At 52.7% G+C, this 25,105-nt stretch overlaps 9 protein-coding genes across 9 annotated transcripts; 5 read left to right on the top strand and 4 right to left on the bottom strand.

Annotated features, from left to right (window-relative positions):
- Window positions 1-1,024: 1,024 nt before the first annotated feature.
- Window positions 1,025-2,323, bottom strand: PG998_012926 (aspartic protease; the record flags this gene model as incomplete). The annotated part of the gene is made up of 1 exon (XM_066879742.1): window positions 1,025-2,323. The coding sequence occupies one exon, from the start codon at window positions 2,321-2,323 to the stop codon at window positions 1,025-1,027; it is 1,299 nt and encodes a 432-aa protein (XP_066726126.1).
- A 3,487-nt stretch (window positions 2,324-5,810) lies between these two features.
- On the top strand, window positions 5,811-7,274 carry PG998_012927 (inorganic pyrophosphatase; the record flags this gene model as incomplete). Its single annotated transcript, XM_066879743.1, has 6 exons — window positions 5,811-5,981; window positions 6,107-6,266; window positions 6,341-6,524; window positions 6,597-6,657; window positions 6,724-6,790; window positions 6,883-7,274. The coding sequence occupies 6 exons, from the start codon at window positions 5,811-5,813 to the stop codon at window positions 7,272-7,274; spliced, it is 1,035 nt and encodes a 344-aa protein (XP_066726127.1).
- A 359-nt stretch (window positions 7,275-7,633) lies between these two features.
- Window positions 7,634-8,852, bottom strand: PG998_012928 (uncharacterized protein; the record flags this gene model as incomplete). Its single annotated transcript, XM_066879744.1, has 2 exons — window positions 7,634-8,170; window positions 8,223-8,852. 2 exons carry the CDS (start codon window positions 8,850-8,852, stop codon window positions 7,634-7,636), a joined length of 1,167 nt encoding a protein of 388 aa, XP_066726128.1.
- Window positions 8,853-9,474: 622 nt separating this feature from the next.
- Window positions 9,475-10,824, top strand: PG998_012929 (uncharacterized protein; the record flags this gene model as incomplete). Its single annotated transcript, XM_066879745.1, has 1 exon — window positions 9,475-10,824. One exon carries the CDS (start codon window positions 9,475-9,477, stop codon window positions 10,822-10,824), a length of 1,350 nt encoding a protein of 449 aa, XP_066726129.1.
- A 460-nt stretch (window positions 10,825-11,284) lies between these two features.
- On the top strand, window positions 11,285-11,962 carry PG998_012930 (uncharacterized protein; the record flags this gene model as incomplete). Its single annotated transcript, XM_066879746.1, has 2 exons — window positions 11,285-11,598; window positions 11,662-11,962. The coding sequence occupies 2 exons, from the start codon at window positions 11,285-11,287 to the stop codon at window positions 11,960-11,962; spliced, it is 615 nt and encodes a 204-aa protein (XP_066726130.1).
- Window positions 11,963-12,720: 758 nt separating this feature from the next.
- On the top strand, window positions 12,721-13,521 carry PG998_012931 (uncharacterized protein; the record flags this gene model as incomplete). Its single annotated transcript, XM_066879747.1, has 2 exons — window positions 12,721-13,037; window positions 13,209-13,521. The coding sequence occupies 2 exons, from the start codon at window positions 12,721-12,723 to the stop codon at window positions 13,519-13,521; spliced, it is 630 nt and encodes a 209-aa protein (XP_066726131.1).
- A 395-nt stretch (window positions 13,522-13,916) lies between these two features.
- PG998_012932 (uncharacterized protein) lies at window positions 13,917-14,600 on the bottom strand (the record flags this gene model as incomplete). The annotated part of the gene is made up of 1 exon (XM_066879748.1): window positions 13,917-14,600. The coding sequence occupies one exon, from the start codon at window positions 14,598-14,600 to the stop codon at window positions 13,917-13,919; it is 684 nt and encodes a 227-aa protein (XP_066726132.1).
- A 581-nt stretch (window positions 14,601-15,181) lies between these two features.
- On the bottom strand, window positions 15,182-20,689 carry PG998_012933 (uncharacterized protein; the record flags this gene model as incomplete). The annotated part of the gene is made up of 1 exon (XM_066879749.1): window positions 15,182-20,689. The coding sequence occupies one exon, from the start codon at window positions 20,687-20,689 to the stop codon at window positions 15,182-15,184; it is 5,508 nt and encodes a 1,835-aa protein (XP_066726133.1).
- An 885-nt stretch (window positions 20,690-21,574) lies between these two features.
- PG998_012934 (mapkkk cascade protein kinase regulator ste50) lies at window positions 21,575-23,696 on the top strand (the record flags this gene model as incomplete). Its single annotated transcript, XM_066879750.1, has 2 exons — window positions 21,575-21,706; window positions 21,783-23,696. The coding sequence occupies 2 exons, from the start codon at window positions 21,575-21,577 to the stop codon at window positions 23,694-23,696; spliced, it is 2,046 nt and encodes a 681-aa protein (XP_066726134.1).
- Between the last annotated feature and the right edge of the window lie 1,409 nt (window positions 23,697-25,105).

Genomic DNA, 25,105 nt, shown 5'->3' on the forward strand with positions numbered 1-25,105 from the left:
GGTTGGTGGACTGTTGGCGCTCGCTAGCCAATTCTCCTTATTTCCTAATTAGTTCGTTCCACCAAGTTTTGATTGGTGGTTGTGTTGCTTTTCGCAGTCGGACCGAGATCGGGAAGTGAAATTTGGCTGGCATCAAACAACAACATTGCCTCGAGGAAGCAGAGTCCCGACTCGTCAGACACACCGAAATTTGGCAGAGTAGGCAGGTGAAGGATGTATCCATCCTGCAATAAGGGACGGGGCATCTGGGAAACGCTAATCGATGATTTCACTTGGGCATGCTACTCTTGCCTTTGCTGGCCCTCCAGCTTCCTCGGCTCGGCGAATTGAAGGGGGAAAGAAATCACAACCAGGGCATGCACAGAGAAACCGTGACCCGGAGCTATGCCCCTGTAAAACCCTGCAAGATCTCGACTAACCGTTGAGCTAGAGCTAGATTGCCGCGGACCGCAGAAACTAGCAACCACCGTTTTTCTGTAAATATTCAGACGGGTATCTCACATGCAGCAATGACAACAGATATCACAATCGCAAATAGGTAGGCGGACACATAGTCGACAGGCAAAGCTTTCTATTGTTGGGGAATCATGCTTTTATACCGACAAAAGTTTGGTATTGGTTTTGTTGAGATAGTTCCGGGCCCTGGCGAGGATCTAGATGCATGACCGCAGCTTCAAAGCCTTTCAATGCCATCCATCCAAAAAGAAAATCACCATTATAAATTACACGAAAACTTGAGTTTTGCCACAATATCCTTTCGCGACATGTGAGGGCCAGAAGAAAAAGAAGATCCTCTCCCCAGGGGGCAATCCCGTCCGTATCTCTCTTTTCTTTTCCACGCTCGCTTTAATCACACGAAAACAGTCCTCCGACCGCCGCCCTTTGTCTAGTGCTTCGCCTTGCAAGACTTGGCGGGCTTGGCTTGGGCGGCGTCGGGCTTGGCCGGCTCAGAAGCCTGAGCAGCAGAGTCGGCCGATTTGGCCGGCTCGGACGAGGGAGATGATTTAGGAGCAGGCTGTGATTGTCACAAGTTGGCAGTCAGGTCCTTCTTGGCCCAGCCCAGGCGGGGCGCGGCCTCGGAGCCGGCGTCGAAGACGACGAAGGCGGCCTTGAGGGCGACGTCGCCGAAGATGGAGAAGCCGATGTCCGTGTCGGGCTGGATGCCGCCGAAGCACTTCTTGCCCTCCTCGTCGGCGACGGCGTAGTTGATGAAGGACGGGGGGATGGTGATGGAGACGTCGCCGACCTTGAAGGTGAACTCGGGGATCTTGGCGTCGCAGGGGAAGACGTAGCCGCCGAGCGAGTACGACATGGCGGCGCCGGGCACCTGCTTGTAGTAGGCCGTGTTGACCTCCTGCGGCAGCATGGCCAGCGACGTGCCCGTGTCGGCGATGCCCTTGAACGGCGCCGTCGAGCTGACGTTGCCGACCGACCAGCCCGCGGCCTCGAACGACCAGAAGCCCTGCGAGCTGTCGACGGGCACGTAGCTGATCTCGCCCTCGTAGGCCGACTCGTCGATGTAGCCGAAGTTGTAGGTGCCGGGGGCGTCGTTCTTGAGGTCCGAGGTCCAGACGGGCATGTCGAGGTTCTTCATGACGTTGTCGAAGAAGGTCGTCTGCTTGGTGGGCTTGACCGTGTTGATCTTGCTGAAGGCGAGGCCGAGCAGGCCGTCGTTGTTCTCGTCGGCCGAGAAGGAGCTCGACACCTTGGTGGCGACCTCGACGGCCTGGTTGGGGACGCGCACGCCGGCCACGTCGACGGCGTCGGTGTAGACGACGCCCGACGAGGAGCTGCCGTCGCCGTACGAGATGGACCAGGTCTGGCCCTCGACCTTGCTCGAGGTGCTGGACTTGGCGGGGTCGTACTGGGCCTGGCCGTTGACCTGGCGCGAGGGCGTCTGCGAGCTGAAGACCCAGAGGTCCGAGGAGCCCGAGTCGAAGTCGAGGTTGAGGGTCTGGGGCGGGGTGCCGATCTGGACGGGGGTGAGGTACTGGATGTCGTCTTTCTCGGGGACGGCGGCGGCGCTGCCCTGGCCGGCGGTGCCGTTGGCCCGCAGGTGCAGGTTGTTGACGGCGCTGAAGGGGATGTGCAGCGCCGTCATGATCTTGGCCAGGCCCGCGGGCATGTGCGCGCCGTACTTGAGGTACGTCTTGGCCAGCACCTTCTGGCCGCGGCGCTTGCCGTGGTGCTTGAAGTGGGGGTTGCGGACCTGGTTGATCGAGACGGTGCCGATCTTGGTCCGGGGCGCGGTAGGGGCGGGCGCGGCGGCCGTCAGGCCGGCCAGACCCGCCGTCAGGAGGATCGAAGTCGTAGGGAAATGCATGGTGGCGACGGCGATTGCTTAGGTTGGTTTGGTTTGGTTTTGGCGACCAAGGGGTATCTGAGGAGGAAAAAGGACGAACGACGACGGCGACGGCGAGGAAACGTCAAGTTCCCGTGATACGATGCGATGCGATGCGATGCGGTGCAGGGTGCTTTCAACGACAACAAGAACGACGGAAATGCTGCGGCGTCGACGGGCGAAGCAGCAGGTTAGAAACGAAGGGAAGCGGTTTTGCAAATATGAACCAGGAATTATAAAACGAGAGAATGAGGCGTCTATGAGCAAAGAGTCAAAAAGAATGTGAACTCTTGTTGGAGAAGAGAGAGACCGGAAGCGAGGAGGATGCAAAAGCAAAGGCGGCCAAGGACCAGCTCTAATAAAGTAATTGGACGACGGGGCACGACAGCAGGAGGCAAAGACGGGCAGACAAGTCAGCACTGCGGGATGGTCCAATCAGCAGGCCCGGTTTCGGTCGGGAGATGTCGAAGATGGGCACACACCAACAACCATTGGCGTGAAGACGATAGAATCAGAATGGGCAGAATGGAGCAGGAGGAGAACGAGAAGGGGATCCATTCGGGGATCCCTGCGGGAGGGGCTGCTCAAGTCAAGAGAAAAGCAGAGCCCACTTGGGTTGCCAAGATATGACATACCCATTGAGATCGTCAACATGCAAGTCTACGACCAAGGCGGGAGGAGGCTGAATGACGGTCGACTGGTGAAGATCTCGGCTTTGGATTCGGAGGCTTGGCGGGGGCAGGAAGCAGGCGCGAACAGTTGCTTGTCTGCCTGCATGAACGATTGTCCCGGCATCCAGCATGTCCTCAGACTCGCAACGGTCACGGAGAGATGATTTGATGATTGCCCATTTCCCCTGCAACATTATGCGCCCGCTTTACTCCGCCTCATCTGGTCTCGCTACGGCAATCGGCTCTTTCAGAGCGCACACCAACAGGACGAGAAAGTGGGAAGTGGCCAATCTAGCTGCCAGCAACGAAAGATTTCAAGATGAAAGGGGTCGACAGGGGTCTGTTTGAGTTTAAGCTTCCCACCGCGAGAAGGGCCAAAAGATGAGATGATCGCTTATTGTGGTTGGAGGGAAAAGGGAGGGCGCCAAGCACGGCGGGCCAAATGACGATGATCAGAGCAGAAGATCAGAGGCTCCACCGGCACCACCCCCCCTGCCCTCCCCCCTTCGTCAGGTAGATTAGCACTTGGCTTAGCGAACGGGTACCTGACAGCGAACCGCAGCGCGTCTGTCGGGGCCTCGTTGAAACACGCCAGCGCTAGGTCACTGGCAACCTCGCTGCTACTCTGCTAGAAGCTGTAGATATCACAGCGACACAACACAAATACACACAAATAGTTACGGGTTTCTGGTGGTGGCTTGCAGAACATTCGGCCGTCTGGTCGGCCCCCAATTGGTTACTTGGGATCTGTCAGTGTCAATCTTTGGTTGCCAGCGAAATGAAGCAATAGACACGGCACTCGGTCGGGGAATTGGGGGACGCGCGTAAATACAAAAACCTCCCTCAACCCCGTCCGCAAGAGAAATGCCAAGTCGCTAAAAAAAAACGAACAGCCAACTTCTTTCCGCATAATCCATCAGTAACACTAATTGCGGTAGACAGAACAAACAAACAAGGCCAGCAATCTGCCGCTCGCTCGCTACCGTCCGTCGAGCCGTCGGCCTGCTTGTACGAGCTATCTATTTGGCGTCGCTTTGCAAAATGCAGCGCCATCCCGCTTTGGACTTTGGACAAACAGCCCGCGGGGTGTGACGGCACTGCTAGGCTGCATGTCAGCACTTGCGCTTCTGTGCCGTCTGCTGTCCCGTCTGTCAAAATGTCAATCAACCATGACACATGCTGTCTAGGACCTTTGACCTTGATGGCTGGAATGTCCGCAATGGTTGCCCACGGGAAGCCCAACCAGCCCCCCATCACCCGAGACATGTCCTATATTGGCAAACAGCTTCTCCTCACAGGCCTTTGAGTCTGCCCACAGACGCGTTCGTTTTTCCCCCTACGTGTTGTAACTCAATTACCTAACTGAAGGGCTGGAAGTGCCCAACCCCTGAACCCAACATATGCTTATCTTATCCACGTGAACGAGTACGAGTGCAGTGCACCGCTACACAAAAGCATGCGAGGCCGAGACACAACACTTGGCAGCTCGCGAAGCGTCGACAACCGTCCGACATCATGCGATAAGCCAGACATGCATGCTGGACGCTGGTTTCATTCCCTGCCTGCCCTTTGGTGGGCTGCACTGGGTGTCGCAGCATATGCCGGAAATTTCATGTTGGGAGGACAAACACGCTCAGCGGCTGCCAACGCATCTGCATGCATGTATTGGCATGGCGCATGCCGTCGAACCCCAATCGACTGCCTCTGCCAACCTCTCCGGATTGAACCCAAAAGCTTGCCGTAAAACACAAGTCTAGGTCAGTACGGCAACCGGTTTTGGTTGCCTCGTCGTCGTTGGCCGCTTGGGAAAAAGGAAGCTCGGCTCCGCTCAGTCATTTTTGGCGCATGAGTCAGCATGGAATTCGGTGAAGGCAATACCTGCCCGCCATGTCGAGCCTCGTTCGTATTACGGGCAGGAAGGAATCCGCGATCCCAGAAAACGGTGGATCGGGAGTTCGGGGCCGTAGGAATAGGGAAACGGTGAGTGGTAGTAAGCAAGGCTCCTGTTCGGGAAGTGCGAAAACCTCGACCGACGTTCGGCGTTCAGCTGCGCTTCTCGTCTTGCCCGTAGTAATAAGGATTCCAACACTGCACAGCATGTCTAGCTTAACTGCCGGGGCCGCATCCTTTCTATTGCCCACCGATAGCTCCTTGCGCTCAAAACAAGTAGGAAAGGCCATTGAAGAACACAGTTCAGTCGCTTCGATTGTTATGTCCTTACTGTTCTCAATGAGCTGTAGCTCGGTCTGGGGTCAAGGTATACTATTTAGAGGTGCATTGTATTTCCAGATGTACTTCTTATCATTTGCCAAAGTGCAGGATTGCGAGAGCGGGCTTCGAATCCAGCAGGAACAATTGAGCCTGTCTGTATCTAGTCGCGGCAAATATTCCCAGCCGACCCGGAAGAATGGGCCATGGGAGGCCTGCTTGGCACGCATCCAGATGGAGAAGCAGCAATGAGATAGCCATCCCCCAAATCGGGATGCCGCGATCCAAATGAAGGGGGTTCTTCAATCACCGGAAGGAATCCCCCACGTGTACGGGCTTCAACCGGCACGGTCGGCCGCCAAGATCACTGATGCGTCTTGGCTTCTCCAAACATCACGGGCAACTGACTGGGAATTGAGTTCGTATCGCATCAGTGTGCGCCGAAGGGACAGCCAAAGCAATGCCGAAACCAAGCCACGCAGGAAATAAGGATTGTATATATTGAACATGATATGCTTCACCCTTCCAGGCGAAGAAGAGCTGGTGATTGCTGCTTCTACGTCCCCGGTCTCCTCCACAAGTGATTCAAGATGATGGTGAACGCCGCCGCATTGATCGCAGTCTGTCTGCAAACCTCCATTGCGCTCACTGCCACTTTGGAGCAGCAGCCGCCCCCCAAGACCGCAGACGGTGCCGCTGCCGCCTCGGGCTTCGATTACGACGACCTCAGCCTGCGAGAAGTCGGGGCGCGCAACACGAGGGTTCGTGGACTCCTCTTTCCAATACATTGAGACAACACATCAGCACGATGGTGCTGCGCTCTTGTACATGATATATCAAGGGTCGGAATGGCTAACATGGAGGACCGGGTCGGCGCATCTGCTAGGCATGGCGCGTCTGGCTCGAGAAGAAGGGCCAGCCCATCTCCTTCTGGCACGACGTCCCGCTCTGGCCCGACGGCGCCGACAAGCAGATCGTCAGCTTCGTGGTCGAGATCCCGCGGTGGACGGACGCGAAGCTGGAGATCCGGCGCGACGAGCCGATGAGTACGTCACGGTTTCCTCGACCTTTTACGCGCAGCAGGCCTGGAAAGTAGCTGATACGTCGCCGCCCCCTCTAGACCCCCTCTTCCACGACACCAAGAAGAAGGAGCCCAGGTTCGTCGAGAGCGTCTGGCCTCACAAGTCGTACCCGTTCCTTTACGGCTCCATCCCGCAGACGTGGGAGAACCCCAATGTGGATCACAACTTCACTGGGTTCCCGGGGGATAACGATCCGATTGATTTGTTCGACATTGGCCAAGAGTAAGTCGTGTTATTCCAAGGTGGGACTTGCTCTTCGAAACGCACATGTTAATCCTCGGGCCTCAATTCCAGTATTGGCTACGTCGGTCAGGTCAAGCAAGTCAAGGTCCTCGGAGGCCTCGCCATTGCGGATGTATGTTGTGACTTTTCAGAAATGCCCCTTTTTTCGCATGCCTGCTTACCAAACCGAATTCCGCAGGGGAATGAAACGGATTGGAAGATGATCGGCATCGACATGAAGGATCCTTTAGCATCCGTTGTCAATTGTACGCGAACTCACATTCCCCTTTTCTTTCCCCCTTCATTTCGCCGACATTGCCATCGCAGTCGCTGACTCTGCACATGCCACCCCGCCCAGCCCACCAAGACCTAGAAAAGTACCGCCCCGGCCTCGCCGCCGCCTTCCGCGACTGGTTCACGTACTACAAGGTGCCGCGCGGGGACGCCGTGATCCCCATCGCGGGCGACGGGGGGTACCAGGACGTCGCGCACGCCGTCGCCGTGCTCGAGCAGGGCCACGCGTGGTGGGCGGAGCTGGCGCGGGGCGACGCCGTCGACTCCAACGAGATCAACTACAACCAGACGTCGGACCCCGCGGCCGCCGGGAGCTACGTGCGCAGCGACGCCGCTGCGGCCAAGTTCGGGATTCCGGGGGAGTCGGCGGTCGAGCTGCCGGCTGCTAAGCCGGAGAAGTATGAGCGGTGGTACTACTTGGATAGCGACAAGAAGCTTATTGAGATTCCGGAGTAGTCGAAATGCTCGAGGCGGGAGATAGGGTGGCCTGGCTGGCGGTGGGGTCGAAGCCGAGATGTCGCATCTTCGGGTTCTCTTGCCCTTCCGCACTTTCTTTACCTGATAACTAGTCAGAACGTTTACACCGTTTTGATTTTACTATGTACTAAGCAATTTGAAGATAACCAAAAGTTTGTAGTTAGTAGTCATGATTCTGTGAGTAAAAGCCTACTGATCTCGACACGAACAGTGCCAGAGGCCATTATGGAAATAAATTTTATATATGCTTGCCTACTTTTTCTCGATGCTTGCCTTACGCGTAGCCAAGGAATATAGAGCGAAGCCTGGACAACCGTAGGGAGTCCTTCAACTCAGATCTATAAGTCATAAGGCATCTTGCCGTCTCTCTTCCTCTGTTCGAGCTCGTCCCATGCCTCGTGCCGTAGCTGCTCCGATCGTACTTCGTAGCCCACCCTCTCTTCCATCGTCAAAGCCTTGTACGCATAAATAGCTACGAGCCCCTTTCCCCACCCAAAGCTCCCCTCCAGCCATCGGAATTCCTCATCCCAGTTCGGCTTCTTGTGCGCATCATCCCGGAAAAGGATCTGGGGCGCCGCGGGGTAAGACCAGTCCCTGCCAGGGAGGCGCGGCCACGCCGGCCGTCCGTGTTCGTCGACATCATCCCGGGTTGGGCTCCGCGGGGTCTCATCATCCGGGTCCCACATGCAAACGGCCGGCTGTTCGCCGGGGGTCAGAGCCGGAAGGGATTCCTCCTCCTCTTCCCCGTTTTCCTTTGGCTTCTTCAACGTCAATGGGAACGGGAATTTGCGCAAGCCCAGCGGCTCGAGCCGCTGCACCAGCAAGCCCGTCGCGCCGCTCCTCTCCGTGGCCTGGAACTTGGCGTGTCGTTCCCGCTGGATGCGGGGGGCTCGTCCGATAGTACACCGTACGCGCGTCTTGGAAAACCAGCTCGTACGCGGGGTCGGCGAAGCCCTCGCGCGCCAGGATGAGGTTGCGTGCCTCTTGGTTGCCGGGGAACCAGTGCTCCGCATCTGGCCATCTACCGTCGCCCACGGCAGGTGGGCGAGCCCGAAACCTCTCGACCAGCAGCTCCAGCTCGTCGATGGTCAGGGACGCGTAGGCCGCCGACAGCGACGGTGACGTGCGGATCTTGTCGAGGAGTTCGAGTGGCTGGCTGATCTGGCCCCCGATGCGTGGCGGATGGCTGCGTGCAGCTTCTCGGGCGGGCCCCAATGCAGGATCTCGTACTTCTCGGCCAGGGTCAGCGACTGCGGTTGGGCCAATGCTCGGCCGAAAAGGTCGCCGCGGTTCGAGAGGATGGCACGCTGCGGGAAAATGCTCCATTAGCATCGAGTGTATATCTCCGTGTTGCTTTGATTTCCACTGCCGGCCCTGTGACTGATCACGTACCTCATCGTCGCTGAGTTCCTGATTTCGCGTCTCGGCCTTTTGATAGAGTGCCTTTGAAATGTAAAAGGCTTGTTCTGGTCCACGCCGTTTATAAATGTTCCAAAAGAGTATATCTAATCCTTTGGGAAAGTATTCGCAGAATGTATGTGGTGGGTTCTTCATCATGGCGACGTCTACTTGCTGATGATCAGCGGCTGAGCATAGATAAATACATAAGAAAGAGACGATTTATTAAAAAAAAACACCCTATCTAGGAAAATGAAATCATGTATTTATACGTATAGCTTAATACAGGAAACATCTAGGCAGCAACATGGATCTGGTATTAAATGGCCCCATCCGCATTCGACCAAATCCGTGCATGGTCAAATTGGATGCTGTCCACCTCCACGATCCACTCCATAGCATGTCAAATACAGACCCAAATACTCGAAATAGCTGTTGATATTGACTGGTAACTTCCAGACAGACTTTACTCTTAGACAAATCTGCCATTGATTGGTCCAGCTGCAAGGCCCAAAAGCTCTCAAGGGGCATCTGGGGTGTCACAAGCCGAGGTGGCATGCCAATCTGTGGGCGCTTACAGGAATTTGCAAAGACCAACTGCATTCTTGCTAGGCCTGTGTGACAAACCGAAAGAGGCGACCAGCAGGGATACGGGAAACCAAGCAAACTCCCAGGTTCTCAATCGAGGCGATATTTATTCTCATTTTACTCTTCAAAGTTCTAAGCGTTCTGGCTTTTAAATCTCTATGCTTGGTCATCAGACCTCGCCCCCCTTTCCGTCATGGAGTTTTACATCAAAGATCTCGAATACCATGAGTCTGATCTGAAGAGAATTCAGGCGGAGGTACGAGATTTGTCCCAGCGCAAACAGGCCTTTCGCATATTCCATGGCTCGACGAACAGCACCCGGCCAGCCCACCACGAGCGCGTCGTCGACATCAGCTGCCTTCGCCGCATCCTCAGAATAGACCCCAAAAAAGGAGACAGCCCTGGTCGAACCCAACGTCCCCATGGACACGCGGGCTCGGCCGGCGAGAGCAGCTCCTTCAAGTACGGCTACTTCAGCCAGACGGTCAGCCGGGTCGAGATGATCCTTGCCGATGGTGTGATCGTTCGCGCATCAGCGCACGAGCGTGAAGACTTGTTCCATGGCGCCGCTGAAGCCGCAGGTACACTCGGGGTCATCACACTCCTCGAGCTGCGACTCATACCGGCCAAGACATACGTGAAACTGACGTACTATCCGATATCGAGCATGGGAGACGCTGTAGATTCCATCATGGGGGAGACCAAGAACTCCATGAATGACTATGTGGATGGCATCCTGTACTCAAGGAATTCGGGCGTCATCATGGCAGGGATACTGACCAACGAAAAGCCTCCTTCTGTGAGTGTACAGAGATTCAGCGGTCCATGGGACCCTTGGTTCTATATGCATGCACAAGAGCGAATTCAAAACCGCCTGGAAGAAACCGGCGGCGAGGCAATGGTCGACTACATACCCCTGAGAGACTACCTATTTCGCTACGACCGGGGCGCCTTCTGGGTCGGCCGCGAGTGCTTCAAGTACTTCGGTTTCGTTCCGTTCAACCGGCTGACCCGATGGTTTCTCGACGACTTCCTGCACGCGCGGATGTTGTACCGGGCGCTGCACGGCACCAGCAGCTCGGTCGACTTTATGATCCAGGACCTCTCGCTGCCCTTCGCGAACGCTGAGCGCTTTATGGACTACGCTGCCGGAAACTTCGAGGTGTGGCCCTTGTGGCTCTGTCCACTACGGGAGATGCGTTCCCCTGCTTTCCACCCCAATTCGTCGACCAGGGAGGATAAGCCCCAACCCATGCTTAACATAGGGCTATGGGGCAGAGTATCGAAGGGTCCGATAGCTTTTGTCCAGCAGAACCGCGATCTGGAGCGGCATCTCTCGCAACTGGGGGGACGCAAGGCCTTGAATTCTCATACCTACTACACAGAGCAGGAGTTTTGGGATCTCTACGGCAAACCCTGGTACGAGAAGCTGAGGGAGAAGTACCGGGCCACGACGCTGCCGTCCATCTACGATAAGGTCACAGTCAATCCGTCCGAGATTTATGCAGAAAGGGCATGGTCGCAGTGGCTTCTATCTCTATAGCCGCTTCCCGGTATCGCGGGCATAGCTGCAGCGATTCGGAGCGGGGACTACGTATACCATAGACAGCCAATCTGGAAACGATTGTGGGAAAGGGGCATCAGGGACAAGTTGGATTAACAATGGGAGTTTTGCCAGAGTAAGCTAATTCGTATACCATATTCAATACCTAGTGACGCGTTCATGTGGTGACAGTATGGCAAGGGGGTGACTAAAACCCTCATGATATTGAATGATTGGGGGCTCAAGACTTTGAAGTCAATATGATACTATTTGAACCATTCGGTGACATTGAATGAATACACTCTTCCTATAAACCTATAAATGCAGTGAGATACTGCCCTCTAAAAACATCTGTGAAACACTTTCCTCATCATATTGATAGAAGGAAGGTTAATTGGCCTTGCACAGACTAATCTCCTAACACAGAGCCTGCACATACAACCTCCGATACTCGCCCAAGATGAGAACTCTCATTGCCCTGTCGGTTGTGTGGACACTTCTGTCTGCTGCTCTCGGATCTCTTTGGGCCCCTCGTCCTCGGCAACGCATCCAGCGCTTGGATATCGCCACCCCTGAACGCATCGCAGAGGCTACCGAGTTTGTCAATAAGAAATACCAGGAGGAGGCTGACCGACTCGCCCAGGAGTTGTCAAAGAGCAAGAATATGACTCATCCTCGCAATGACAGTGAGAAATGGATGGTCAAGTGCAAAGACGACAAAGATTACTTTGACAAGAAGCCCTATGATATAGGCCTTACGATGTTCAAGGAATGGTAAGCGACCGTTGCTTTTTTCGCTGGAGACTAGCTGGCTGATGGTAATTGCATGATACAAAGGTGCGACAGCGACGACGGTTATGCAGCTCCCTTCACCCACTACTGGCTGGACTTTGGCAATACGCGTATCGCTCTGTGCAACTGGGGCTTCTACAACCCGTGCCAAAGCGCCGAGGTGGACGATGGTTTTGCCAAGATCGAAGACAGCTGCCCCGACACGGGTTCTGGGGACGACGCGAAGGTCTCCACCGGCCTGTGGTACGAGTCGTCCTGGCGCAAGGGCTACTGGCGATCCAACTGCACGACGTTGAACATCTGCGACGGTGCTGACCGACACAGAATCTGCAGAAATGAAGGTTGAATCTCGCATACGAGCTAGATAGTGGACGAAGGATCAGATGGGTCACTTGGAGAGAGTTCTCGTCATGGGGGGAAAGATAGCTCTCGATAGAATCCAAGATCGCCAACACGTCTACTTCCTTCATCAAGATCTGAGATTGACCATGGCCATATGTTGCTGTAACCTCCGTAAGCCATATTAGAAAATAATTCAAAATGGATTGTCTAGAACAAACTGGATTCAAAAGCAGAGGTTACTTGATATTGACGGCGATATCCATCGTGATGTCCAAATCACCCCTGAGATCAAGTGCCGCGTTCGTAAGCCATCTTGACAAATGTATCCCTTTTCGTTGGCTGTTGCTCCCGCCCTCGCTACTCACAGGGAAACAGTAGCCCAGTGGCATTGCAATCCAGCAAGCTAAATTCAATGCACATACTGTGAAGTTAGCACTAAATCCCCTTGAAGTATTCAATTGACCGCTATACAAGGTATCATGGTTGACTCCTCGGCCAAGATGCAGGAAATTGTGTCATGCCTGAAGCTTCAGCTTGCTGTGAATTCACCAGCATCCCCGCGAGGGTGAATTCAAGGGCAATAATAGCTGCGTATAAATATTGATGGATCTTCCGGCTAAGTGTGCAGGAATGTTTCTTTCGAAATAATAGAACAGACAAAGGTCCAGAGTTTTCCGCCAACTTGACCTTCTCTAGCGTCTCCTATTCCCTAATCAAAACCCCAAAATACCATCTTCCTCCAATCTTTCCAACACTCTCACGATGCGCGCTGCCGTTTTTGGTCTCGCTGTCTTCTGGGTACTTGCCATTGCCTCTCCTCTATCCAAACTCAACAAGCCTACTGTTGAGGTTGAGTACCTCAACATAGGCACCCCTGAACGTATTGCCAAGGCCACCGAGATCGTCAACAAGAGATACCAAGAGGCGGCCGACCGGACCGCCCGAGGCCTGCCGGAGAAGACCAAGAACATCACCCACCCCCTCAACGCCACCTCAGCTAAAGATATCGTCTACTGCAAAAATAAGCCCCAGATAAACAAGAAGGAGTTTGAGACGACCGTCGAGGTCTTCAAGGATTGGTAAGTACTATTTGGTTCTACTCTATTATTTCATGGCCCCCTTTGGTTTTATGTTTTGCTTGTTTGAATTCTCCCTCAACATGTACCGCTGCTCATGCAATGCTGTACTCCCGATTCTTCTGCGAAGTATCCGTGTGAATCATCGTTTGACATGTCGGTGTGTGGTTGTAGGTGTGACACCGACGACGGCCGCGCATCGTCCTTCCATCACCGGTACTACGACCACGGCGGCGTGCGCGTCGCCCTCTGCAACTGGGGCTTCTGGAACCCCTGCCGCAGCGAGGAGCTGGACAGCGCATGGACGGCGCTCGATCTCGCCTGTTCCGAAAATGGGGGGTCTGGTGGCGCAGATGGCGAGACCGTCTCGGCCGGATTGTGGTACAGGTCCGCCTGGCTCAAGGGCTATTTCCGGACCAACTGCGCGACGGGCGATCTCTGTGACGGGGACCGCACGAAGGTTCCGTGCTACGACAGTGGCGACTAGAGTGTACTGAAGACTTGCAAGGAATAAGGGGCTGGGTTGCTACTCGCGAAGACGGATGCTATAATGGGTGTTAAACACTCATGTAGCTTGCTACTGGATTGCAGTGAACCTAATAGACGCGACTGTTTCCATCGAAACCAAAAACTGCATGTTAACTATCATTGAGCTTTATTATGGTGTTCTTTCTCCATTCCATCGTACTTAATTCGTCTGGATCGTGACTTATACAGACAATGCAAGCATGAAATAAGGCATCCATCTAAAAATAGAGTGCCATTGATTGGCTACCTTCATTATATAGATGTGCACAAGCCTGGTATGTGCTGCCGACTTAATCTCTGGAAGATATCAACCGAATACAAACCCCTGACCATCAACCACCCTTGTCCCCAACTTTAATCGACATCGTACTGCATCTGCTGATCGGCGTACATGTTGTAGAGACCCCATCCGAAAGGGACATCAGTCTCGCAGTACGTGAAGCCATCGGCCTCGACCCGAGGCGGGCTGAGGTTCGGCGTGCTGAAGTACTTGACGGAGTTGTCGATGAGGTCCGCGACGTCGACGCCGCCGACCTTGAGGTCCTCGGGCTCGAAGTCGGTGCGGAAGGCGCCGAAGGCGCAGAGGTCGGTCGAGATGAGCACCAGGTAGTCGCGGCCCGTCTTGTCCCACTTGGCGCCGGGGATGTTGAAGCGGCCGTAGTTGCCCGCGTTGCGCAGCCAGCCCGAGATGAACTGGCACTCGCGCACCCACCCGTCGCCCTCGCCCCGCGTCCCCGTCAGGTTCTCGTAGTTGTTGTTGCCCGTGTCGCACCTGCTCTGCTGGTCCGTCGCCGCGATCCGCTCGAACGTGATGGCCGGGTTCACCGTGACCGGGTGGTCTTCGTCCACGACGCCTGGCGGCGCGGTCTGGACGGCGGCGTGGGCGTCGGCGACGTCGGATCGCGCCCACATGTCGTGGGGGTCGGGGATGGCTCTGCGCAGTTCCACAGCTTCAGGCTGGGGAGATTCATTGGCCATGGTAATGCCAATGAAGGTACAGAGAAAGGCGAGGAATGAGAAGGCGTCTTGAATGTGCATCTTGTAGTTTGGGACAAGGCAAGTTGGAAAAGAGGAATGGAATAACGAGCCCACGAGGTGTTGATTCGAAGGCTTTCTTACTCCCAGGATGATGGACAGGCAAGGCTATCTAGCGGTTGCAAGTAGGGAGGAAAATGGAAAGAGAAGAATGAGAGATCCTGTTACCTGGTCAGAGTTTTGTAGACCTCTGGAGGATTGGTATAACGTGACTTGTTTTGAGTCAGGTAAGGAACCTTTGGGCAATTACCCCTATTTCCAATGCACTCATGAAGTGTCACAACAACAAGGTTGGTAACTCGTCAATTGCACATGGTCATTCAACTTAGCTTTTACGCATATATCATTAGATACCAGAATACCAAACCGACCTAGTCGACTAGGCCAGGACTCTGGCAGATGCTCATTTTGTCGTGTGTATATCGAGATGCACAAGATGAGATAAATCGGGAACGGTAGCGGGTCAGAAGACGATTGCTTGACCGGGCTATATATTCAAAAAATTGGTCGGTAATCATACGGGGTTTGATAGGAAATAAAGAAAAGCCCTTTCTCGACTAAAGGGGAGGTAACCGTTGTGGGTGTCATTCTGCCGATGCTTTCATCAATTCAACCAATGAAGGGAAGTACGCCTCGTCGCCGTACACGATTGCCTGTACCAAGGACCATGCCGTCTCTAGGATCATGCCATCTCCCCTCGTCCGACTGTCGTCGTCAGGCTCCAAACTGCGCATCTTCTGCACAAGAGTCTCCCGCGCTTCATCGATATCGATCCTGGAAACGATCGGGCTGGACAAAGAGGGTGTGACCTGGATGGGAGCCACAGATACGGGATCTTTTGCACCGGCAAGCTGCAGCTTGGCGCGATCGCCCAAGTAGTCGCCGGATATACTGACATCCATCTTGCCTTCAGCCGATAGCCATTTGTATTCCGTGCCTACGTTGCCGGCATTCTCCTCGAAAGAGGCAAAACTTTCCTCGAGCTCTTTCAAGAACTCTGGCATGTCCCCCCTTTCCTCAAGAAGGATTTTCTCCTCGTCTGAAAGTTCGTCGAGATCGCGTACTCGATGGAAGGTGTGGGAGTAGCAGCTAAACGGAACGATCTCCCTTGCAGGACTACGAAATCTAGATAGGTAGCGCAAGGGGTATTCTGGATCGTCCCTTCCAAGCACAAATAGTCCTGGGTCCATGTCTGCCAAATTTTCAGCGCCTTCAGTTTTCGCGACGCCTGTTTTGGAGCTTTTCAGCTTGTGGACAATGAGTACCAGCACCCATCCTGGGAAGCGCCGCGTAAAGAGCTGCCCATTTGAATTGCAGTGCATCGTCCAGTCTGAGTATTGTCCGAGTGCTTCTCGGAAATATTCGTATGTTCCCTCCACGCTGTCTATAACTCGTAACAGGGTTGTCGTGCCAAATTGAATTGCGTGTTGGAGAGCTCTTCGGACCGGCTGTAGAGCAAGCTCGAGGGATTCCAGCCGAATAAGACTGAATCCCATCCCATGAACTAAGGCTTCATGGCAGGAAGGGCACACATCGATATCGAGACACTTGGTGCAATGGTAAAAGGGGGCTTCCACGATGCGTCTGCAAAAATCGCACTCTCTTGACGCTTTAGAGCCGAATAGCAGGCAAGCCTCTCGATATGCACGGAACTTCCAAAGAAGATCACCCAGAATATCCAGATGTATGCGCCGCTCCTCACCCAGGACTCCTGGATTCTGTAGTTTATGAATGATGTATAAGATGCCTTCTTTCCCTTTCGGGGCATCGCTCAGGGAATTGGAAATATAATGTATCTCTTCCCAGCTTCTCAAAACCGCAAGTGTATCGCTGGATGCATAATCGGCCGCACTTAATCCTGCGAGACCTCGGATATGTGTATCTGAGCCTGCGCGCAGTAGCAGTTCAACTGCGGCTATAGATCCGGATCTGGCCGAATAGTGCAATGCCGTGTGCCCATATGAGTCCGCGTGGTTGATGCTGGCACCTTTGTCGCAAAGGATTTTGATGCAGCCGGTCATATAGCTCAGTGCCGCCATTATGATCGGCGAGCGACCGTGTGAATCTTGCTGGTCCATATTGAATCGCTGATCGCATAGATAATCGAGAATATCGGTACGCCCATATATGGCTGCAAAGTGAAGTGCATTGCACCCACTTGAGTTCATCCCATGCGCCAGTGAGCTGTGGCAGGAAACCAACATCTTCCAAATTTCAAGGCTACCACCTTGCACAGCAAGCAAGCCAATATTAGAATCTTCCATTTTCGATAGCAAGCTCAAGTTCCCATGCAAAGAGAGTAGCATGGCAACTACTTTGATGTTTTGATGAACAATCGCACTTTGCAATCCTAATAGCAGGATGTCGTTTTCATCTCGCAGTGTTGAATAATGGTTCAGTACGTCACGGACAATCTCGGGATTGCCGAACCTGGTAGCATAGTCCCATACTGTGTCGCCAAATCGATTTCCTGAGGAGGGATCTGCCCCCTTCCTGAGAAGAGTATTTACGATGTCGGCCTTAGTGCTGTGTATTGCCATATGTAGGGGGGTCAGCTCCAAGTCCTCTGGGCCACTCATGGCATTCACGTCAGCCCCTCGGTCGAGAAGAAAGTTGACGACAGCCAATTTTCTCCCTTGAACTGCAGCGTGCAGAGGTGTAAAGCCACGAGTTGATTTTTGATTGACCTGATTCGAATCGAAATTGCAAAGATACGTCACACACTCGAGGTGACCATTCCAGGCAGCCTTGTGGATGGGCCATTCTCCGGAGGTCTCATTGGTATTGAGCAGTGAAACCTCTGCCAATTGATGATTATATCCATCGGAGGATGTTGAAAGAGCTGCCAACAGCTCCCTTGATTCGCCTTCGCCATGAACCAAAGTGTTCGATGGAATTTCGTTCATCTCGCCTTTGCGCAAGAGATACTTAAGGACTTGGCTGCTTCCACGGGCCGCTGCCACGTGAAGAATAGTGCCCTCTGCAAATTGTTTAGTCAAATCAGCCCCAAGCGCCAACAAATGCATCAGCGCAGCTGTATTGTCTGTCACAGCGGAAGCGTGCAAAGGTGTGTATCCGTGTTTCTCCCGCATCTCGATGTCTGCGCCATGGTTGCAGAGAAGAGATATTATTCCAACCAACGCGTCCTCCTTAACAAATAGTGCCGCGAAGTGAAGGGCAGTCATACCATCTTCGTTTTGTACATTGACATCTGCATCCGCACCATGTTCGAGCAGTAGCTTAGCCATTTCCACATGGCCCCTACAAGCTGCAATCATCAACGTTGTATTTCCGACTTCGTCTTGTGAGGTGGTATTCGCACCCGCCTTGATTAGCACCCCAGCGGTATCCATGTCCCCATGGTAGGCAGCGAAGTGCCAAGCGGTTGAGCAACTGTTATCTCGTTCATCCTTGTTAAAGCCTGCCGCTATGAGGGAATAAACGATGTCTGCCCAGTCGTTTTTTGCAGCTGCTACTACTAGAGGGTGGTAGGAGTTCAGAGGTACGGTGGCTGTGACCTCGTTCTCGATGGTATCTTTGTGGGACAGTATCCATTCAAACATAGACTTTTGCTTCATTTTGACGGCATAGTCAATCGGATACCAAGAGAATCCATCTGGTGAGTCGATCTGCGATATTATTTGAGGGAACCGGTCCAGAAGCCCTTCAAGTCCGAAGCAGGCGATCACATGCAGGGGTTGTACCTGACTAGGCCAGGGAAATATGAGTTCGTGTCCACGGCCAAGATAGAAATCTCTTACTTGCATGGCGAAGTCTCGCATTTCTGAGATTTGTAGCATATCGCATGCCAGATTGATGTTTTGGGGACTCATACCACATCGAAGGCAATCGCCCCAATGCAAGGCAGCATAGCGGAGTAGCGGGTATTTCTCTGCTAAAGACTCGAAAGCCTCTAGTGTGTTGACGGCCCCCCCTTGGAAGTCGTTCAGCATAAGATAGCTCATGCATGTCCTGGCAAGTACCGTATTCGGTTCATCCTCCTCGCCTCTTGGGTGGTTCGAATACACGGAATTCACAGCGTACTCTGTTTTCAAGAACTCACCAAGCGAGAAGTGAAGAAGCTCATACCGGTCATGTTTCACGACCACCAGATCAGCACAAATGGGCAAAATGATCTTCTCGTCGATGATATCGTCACTGTCGAGTGACGTCATGCCTGGTTCAAAGCTTAGAACGTGGACAAGTTCGTTCTTCGACAATGGTTCCTGGGAGTTGGCAATCCATAGGAGAGCCCTCAATGCCAGATCACGCCGTGGTTTTGGTTGTGCCAATACCCTTTGTAACAGTTCCGAGTATAGGTCATCTAGACCCCTCAGCGTGCTTTTCGAAGCAAGCACCCTCGCTCTGTCAGACGTCTCCATTTCGATAATCTTGATGCTCAGAGAAACCCAGAGGAAGACGCCGTCTGCTCTATTGAGAAGGCCGTCTTGGATTTGCTGTAGTGCGGAAGGCTTCTTCGCCAGGTCCACTGTTCTCTCTTCGATGAAATTCTTGATGTCGTCGGTGTTAGATCCGTTATCGACCTGGATCTGGATGGCTTTTTGAAGGGCGATGCTTATGGTGGAATAGCCAGGTCGGCTGAATATAGCCACGTGGGCAGGTTTGATGGAACCATTAGTTGCCAAAGATCCGAAGAATTGGGATATGTCCTTGAAATCATTGCCAGGTAGCCCACTGCATTCATCAAGGCCATCGACGATGATGTAGGTTTGCGCGAATTGTCGGACAATTTCCACGATGCCGTCCTTGATTTCCGCCCTACGAAGGCTTTCGAAGTTGCTCTCCTTGTAGCGTCTCGAGATACTTTTGACGTTTTCAGCTTTTGGTAGCTGGGCATAGAGTTGCCTCAGAACAGAACCCAGCAAAGTCGATATATATGGAACAGGAGCAGATGATGTGCTGGCATTTGCATTCGTGCTGCAATAGATGAATGCAAGGGCGTGTACTTTGCCGCCGTGTTCTTGGGTTAGCTGCGATCTATGGCTGCGGCAGCTCTCTCGGATGTTGTGGATAATATGAGCAGCTAGATGGGACTTCCCGCTGCCAGCTTTACCAGTGATCCAGAGGAGATTGGAAGGTCCACAACTGTCTTTCCAGGCTCCGAAATCGCCGTGGTCGAAGAGCCAGCCTCCCGTGGATGGTAAGCTATTGTGGTGCTTTTCATCCTGAATGTGGTCGAAAGAACTATGCGGTATCCAATGTAGTATCTCTTTCCGCAACTCTTCTCGTTCTTTTGCTGCTTCCTTCGCTTCGTTCTCCAAGTCCAACACCGTTCGTCGCTTCTCAGCACCTTGAAGTAGTCCATAAGTGCGCTGCTGTAGTCTTGAGCTAGCGATTTGTTCCTCCTGCGAATGAAACACCAGAGCTCTGTCCAAGGCAGACAAGTCATTGTCCAGTTTCTTCTCCAGTTTGCCGAACCCGGCATCGAAGGGTTTCCATATGGATTTTGCGATCGGAACCAGTGTAATCCTGTCTTGGCCGTCTTTGTCGAGAAAAGGCTTCACGGCCTTGGCGAGGAACTCCACGAGATCCCCATATATCGCAATCAAGAGCAACTGTATTTCTTTCGTCTTTGGAATAGTGGACTTGAACTTCTCCAGTATATTGAGGTTCGTGAGGGCTTTTTGCAGGAAGAGGATCACTGACTCTTGGTAATCCACGAACTTCTTTGTTGTCGTGAGCAGCAACGAGATCCCTCCCAGGATCAGGCCTGCAGGTGGGAACGCAGACTGTATGGACTCGGCGAATGGCTTGGTCATATCCACCAGCTGGCCGAGTGGTGTCACCCATTCGGCTACTTGAAGAGTTCGGCTCGACTTAATCCGCTGGATTATGACTCGCTCGATCCCATTGGCAAATTTGTAAAGGTCGCCGTCTGGCATCTCTTTCAGGAACCGTTCTCGCTGTTCCTCGGTAAGAGCACGGATTTCCGACGCCCAACTCGCAACGATTGGGCGATCATCCTCAACATTGAGATGTTTTGTATGCAGTGAGAGCCGCATGCCATCGCTCGGGAATCGGCGAGGGGTGTCTTCAACACCTGTTGCACCAGGTATCATGTGGCTTGCCATACTAGATGCAAATTGATCTCGAGTCAATGGAGATGTGTAATTAGTAGAGCGGGTGTAAAAAGAGCGCAGTGCTCCTTACAGGTGGTGGCAAAGACAACCCCGCGTTTGGTGTGGCATTGATGCTGCAGTCATCTTTCTGCCCAGCGAATCAAGAACTTGTGAGTTAGCCAGGCAGACACCCAGTAAGGCAAACACCCAGTGAGGCAGCCAACCAGTGAGACATCCCACTAGCTCACCACTTACTTCACTATAGCCAGGGTAGCATTGGGGGCCATTTCTATTTTTCTTTCCTAAATATTTGGTGTATAGGTCTTCTTTTACGATTTTGAGCCAACCATACAATAAGGATCGCATTTGCCATTATTGATCTGATGTTCGAATCGATGGGTCGGGTTGAGAGTACAAGGGGCGACGGGAAAGTTCAGGGGCTGTGACTGTGAGGGGTTTGTCATTGTCCGTAACTTTCCATCGACTTTAAGTCGTCCTTTTCCAAGGTTCACGGGATTCAAGAGAGCCTCAGAGCGGTATTGGTTCGCGTTACCAACAACATGAGAAATAATTTCCAATCGAAGCCGAGTACACTCGGCAGCTCGGTTTCGTGGCTGTCAACCATCCTTCTAGCTGATGTGGAACACTGAGAGAATGCCCTGCGAGTCGCCCATCTCGCTCAGCGCAGTCACACATGATGCTGTGGCTGTCGCACACGTACTTTATTGTGTCGGCGGTGCTGCTCAGCCGACTGCATGCAATATTGGTTGCATCTCCGCGAGACTTTCTATTTCGTCTTCCCCCTCCTAACTCTTACCTACGGCGGTCGCATTACCCCCTTTCCAGAGTCCTCCTGACGGTTTTTCTCTGATATCATCCGATATTATTATCAGTGCTATGGCTGAGGTTGCTGGGCTCGCTTTGGGCGTGCTTGGAATTGCCGGCCTCTTTACTTCGTGCATCGAAAATTTCGACATTATCGTGCGTGCTAAGGACTTTGGCGAGGAGTTCGATCACCAGTGTACCAAAGTAAGCCAGTTCCTTCTCGTGACCATTAGTGTCCGCCCCTCTGGCCTATCGAGGCTTTACTCACGGTTTTCCGTAGCTTTCGGTCGAGAGGCTACGATTGGCGTTATGGGGAGAATCATTAGGCCTGATATCCCCTTCGCCCGAACAAACGGTACGGGTGCCGTACAATCCTGCGATCGACCGGGAAGACGTGAAGCAGTGCATTATCGAGTGCCTGTGCCAGCTTCGGAACCTGCTCGACAAAGCCGATGTTATCACAGAACGATACGCGCTGGAAAGCACACCTTCGTCTACGAACGCCTACATGCGGGAGGTTACCCAGACGCCACCGGGTATGCTCGTCTTGCGCGAGTCGTTTCAGAGGCTCAAGGAGCGGGTCAGGAAGAACCAGAAGGACAAGTCTGTTTGGAAGGTGACGCGCTGGTCCATCCATGACTGTGCCCAGTTCGAAGGTCTCGTCGAAAAAATACATAATCTGATGGATGGACTCGAGAGCATTACCAACGCACTGGGAGTCCTAGAGCGCCAACGCGAACGACTCCTTGAGGAAATTGATACAGTATCTGATAAAGAAAGTCTTTCTCTTCTCCAGGATGTGGGATCTTCAGATTCTGCACCTGCGGCTCTGAGAGCTGTGTCGGGTACGGCCAGCATCAGATTGACAATCTTGAGCGGTGATTCGCAGTCTTACTACACGGCCAAAACAGGCCAGACAGGCCAAACGGGAAGTAATTGTGGTATCCCGAGCTCTCAGCAAATGAATTCGGTTTCAAAATCCTCGCGAGCAAAAGAACTCGCCAGCTACCCGTCTCAAAATGGCATCGCCAGCGGCGACGTACAACTTTTGGAACGTGCCACAAATGACCTCGCCATACAGGAGATGACCACGAAGGTTGCGTCCAAGGACGTGGATTCAGATACAAACAAGTCAATACCTCAGCACCAGCGATGGATGAGCGCTCTACTCGCCAATCGGCCGGATGTTCAGCACACGCTGGCGTTCTCTCCTGGAGACATCCACTACGGCGAAGCGATTCAATCCTTCAAGATTGCAGACGATCAAAACTACAGAAAGGCCTCTGCGAAATTGGCAGTGCAGGCTCACACTGGATTTGGCCTCGCTCAAAGGGTGTTCATCGAGCTCCGTAACATCCATCGGGCTGAAGTACCTTTTATCAGCGCGGTGCCTGTTGGCGATGCTCTCGACAAGATCCTCGCCTGTATTGAAGGGCCACCCGGTACGCCATATCAAGGAGGTACCTTCTGGATCACTGTTCGGATCACGGAGTCACAGCCGCCATCCATGCGATTCCATACTCGCATTTATCATCCCAACATCGATTATACCGGCAAGATATGTGCTGATTACGCTGGCTGGTGGCAGGATGCCAAGATGTTGAATAAAGAGCCAACCAGGGGCTCTTTACGTCGTGAATTGCCCTGGTTCTCTGAGCATGCCACAAATCACTACTCCTTGGGAGCTCTATTGGTCGCTCTTTGCGGGCTTTTGGCTAGCCCGAACATTGAAGATCCTCTCGTTCCCGAGATTGCTGAGAAATACGTCACTGATTATAATAGCTATTGCGAAGCCGCTCGCCTATACACACAGCGGTACGCCAGTTCGTTGCGGCCAGCTGACGAAGATCTTGTCTTCCCTGACTGCAGTTCCGCAATGGGAGGTTCTAACCATTACGAAGCACCGGATTTTCGCCCAAGAGAGAAGACCGCAACAACGGCTATTAGAGATATGGATATATCATCCATCAAAGCTATAGTTAAAGACGAATCTCGGCATGATGAAGATAGTTCTAAGAAATTGGAATGCAATAATTCACAACAAGAACGCCCTAGACCAGAGCACCTTGAACAAAAGCGCTTTAGAGAAGAGCGCCTTGAACGAGAGCGGCTCGAACGAGCAGAGCTTGATAGACTGCGCTTTGAACGAGAGCGGTTTGAACAAAAATGGCTCAATGGAGAGTGGCTTAAATGACTAAGGCATCGAAGAAAGCGGTTTAAATAATAGCAGGTCTAATGGTCCTTCCTCCCCGAAGAATTATTACGTAGCGGTAATGGTGTAATAGCAAAACGTGCACTACGCGCCAATAGATGTTGGTGATATATTGTTTAGGGATGTGGAAGCAGGCTTGGTGAGATAGACTACTTGGGAGCGGACTGAATCACTTAGGGTATACGTACTTATATACAGACAGGCATTTTCATTCAAGTTCACCCCATTCATGTGCATTTCGGATCTTTCCCAGCTTTGAATAAGGGTATTGAGCTTTGACAGTCTGCCGGAGACTTCAGTCAAACTGACATAACAGTGAGATACAGTTGCAAACGATCTACTCGGATTCAAATTCGTCCCCCTCCTCTTCTTCGTCATCACTGTCATCATCGACAACCACCAAGGGCAGCTTTGAGGCCACATGTTCTTGAATGACACATCCTTTGTTCTCGCAATTTTCGTCACAACAATCCCAGATGAACCCATCTGGCCAATCTTCACGACGCCAGTCTGTCATCACGTGGATAGATTCAGGACGGTACATGACCTCATCATCGTCCTCAAAAAGCTTCCCTGTTAAGGTTAAGGGCACCTAAGTTTCCGTCAGTAAGCGACCCGATATCTAAGCCCAGGAACACAACAATCATGAACCTTCTTGGATTAGGGCGTTGACTTACCCTTATGGAAACGACAGGATGTCTTTGTGTTTTTAGTAACATCGAAGATCTTTTTACAATTCGCACAGGATTCAAATCTTGACTGTGCTATATTCGATTCCTCACATTTCTGCCTCTTGTTTGGAGTGTTGGTTTCTTGGGGGTCGCTGTCAGCAGCGTGTTTCACCGCAGGCCGGGCCACCAAAAGACGGTCCGCCGCTAGCTGACGAAAGTCCACTGAGGCGGCGCACATGTCCTTGAAGACATGGCGCAACGTCCGGAGGTCCAACTTGTCGACGGCTGCATCCAAAAGCAGTTTTTTCTCATCTCCGGTTTGGTCGGACATAGTGGTAGTCGGATTGGCGATAGTTCAGTTGTGGTTGAAATAAGAAACGCGCTTGAGGACGACTCGAAGACGCGTTAAGGTGATATCATTGGAAAATTGGAGGCCCTGGCGCACCCGTCGGCGCTAAAAGAGCCCTGGAGAATCAATCCGAAACCCATTATAAAGTCAACGGTCCGCCCGCCAAGATACTCCAATTATCGGACGACCTATAACTTGTGAGGGTCATGGATGATACAAGCGGGAAAAACAATGGGGTCGAAGAAGCTCTCTACATACTACATAGATGAAGCCGATGTATGCTTGCGAATTTGATGCAAGGTTGGCTGCTGCAATGTCAATCTGAGGAACCACGATCTTGTTATTCAATACCATTACAACTTTAGCCAGCA

Source organism: Apiospora kogelbergensis (genome assembly GCF_038363985.1).
Source record: "Apiospora kogelbergensis strain CBS 113332 chromosome Unknown utg000008l_segment0_segment0, whole genome shotgun sequence".
Taxonomy (NCBI): Eukaryota; Fungi; Ascomycota; class Sordariomycetes; order Amphisphaeriales; family Apiosporaceae; genus Apiospora; species Apiospora kogelbergensis.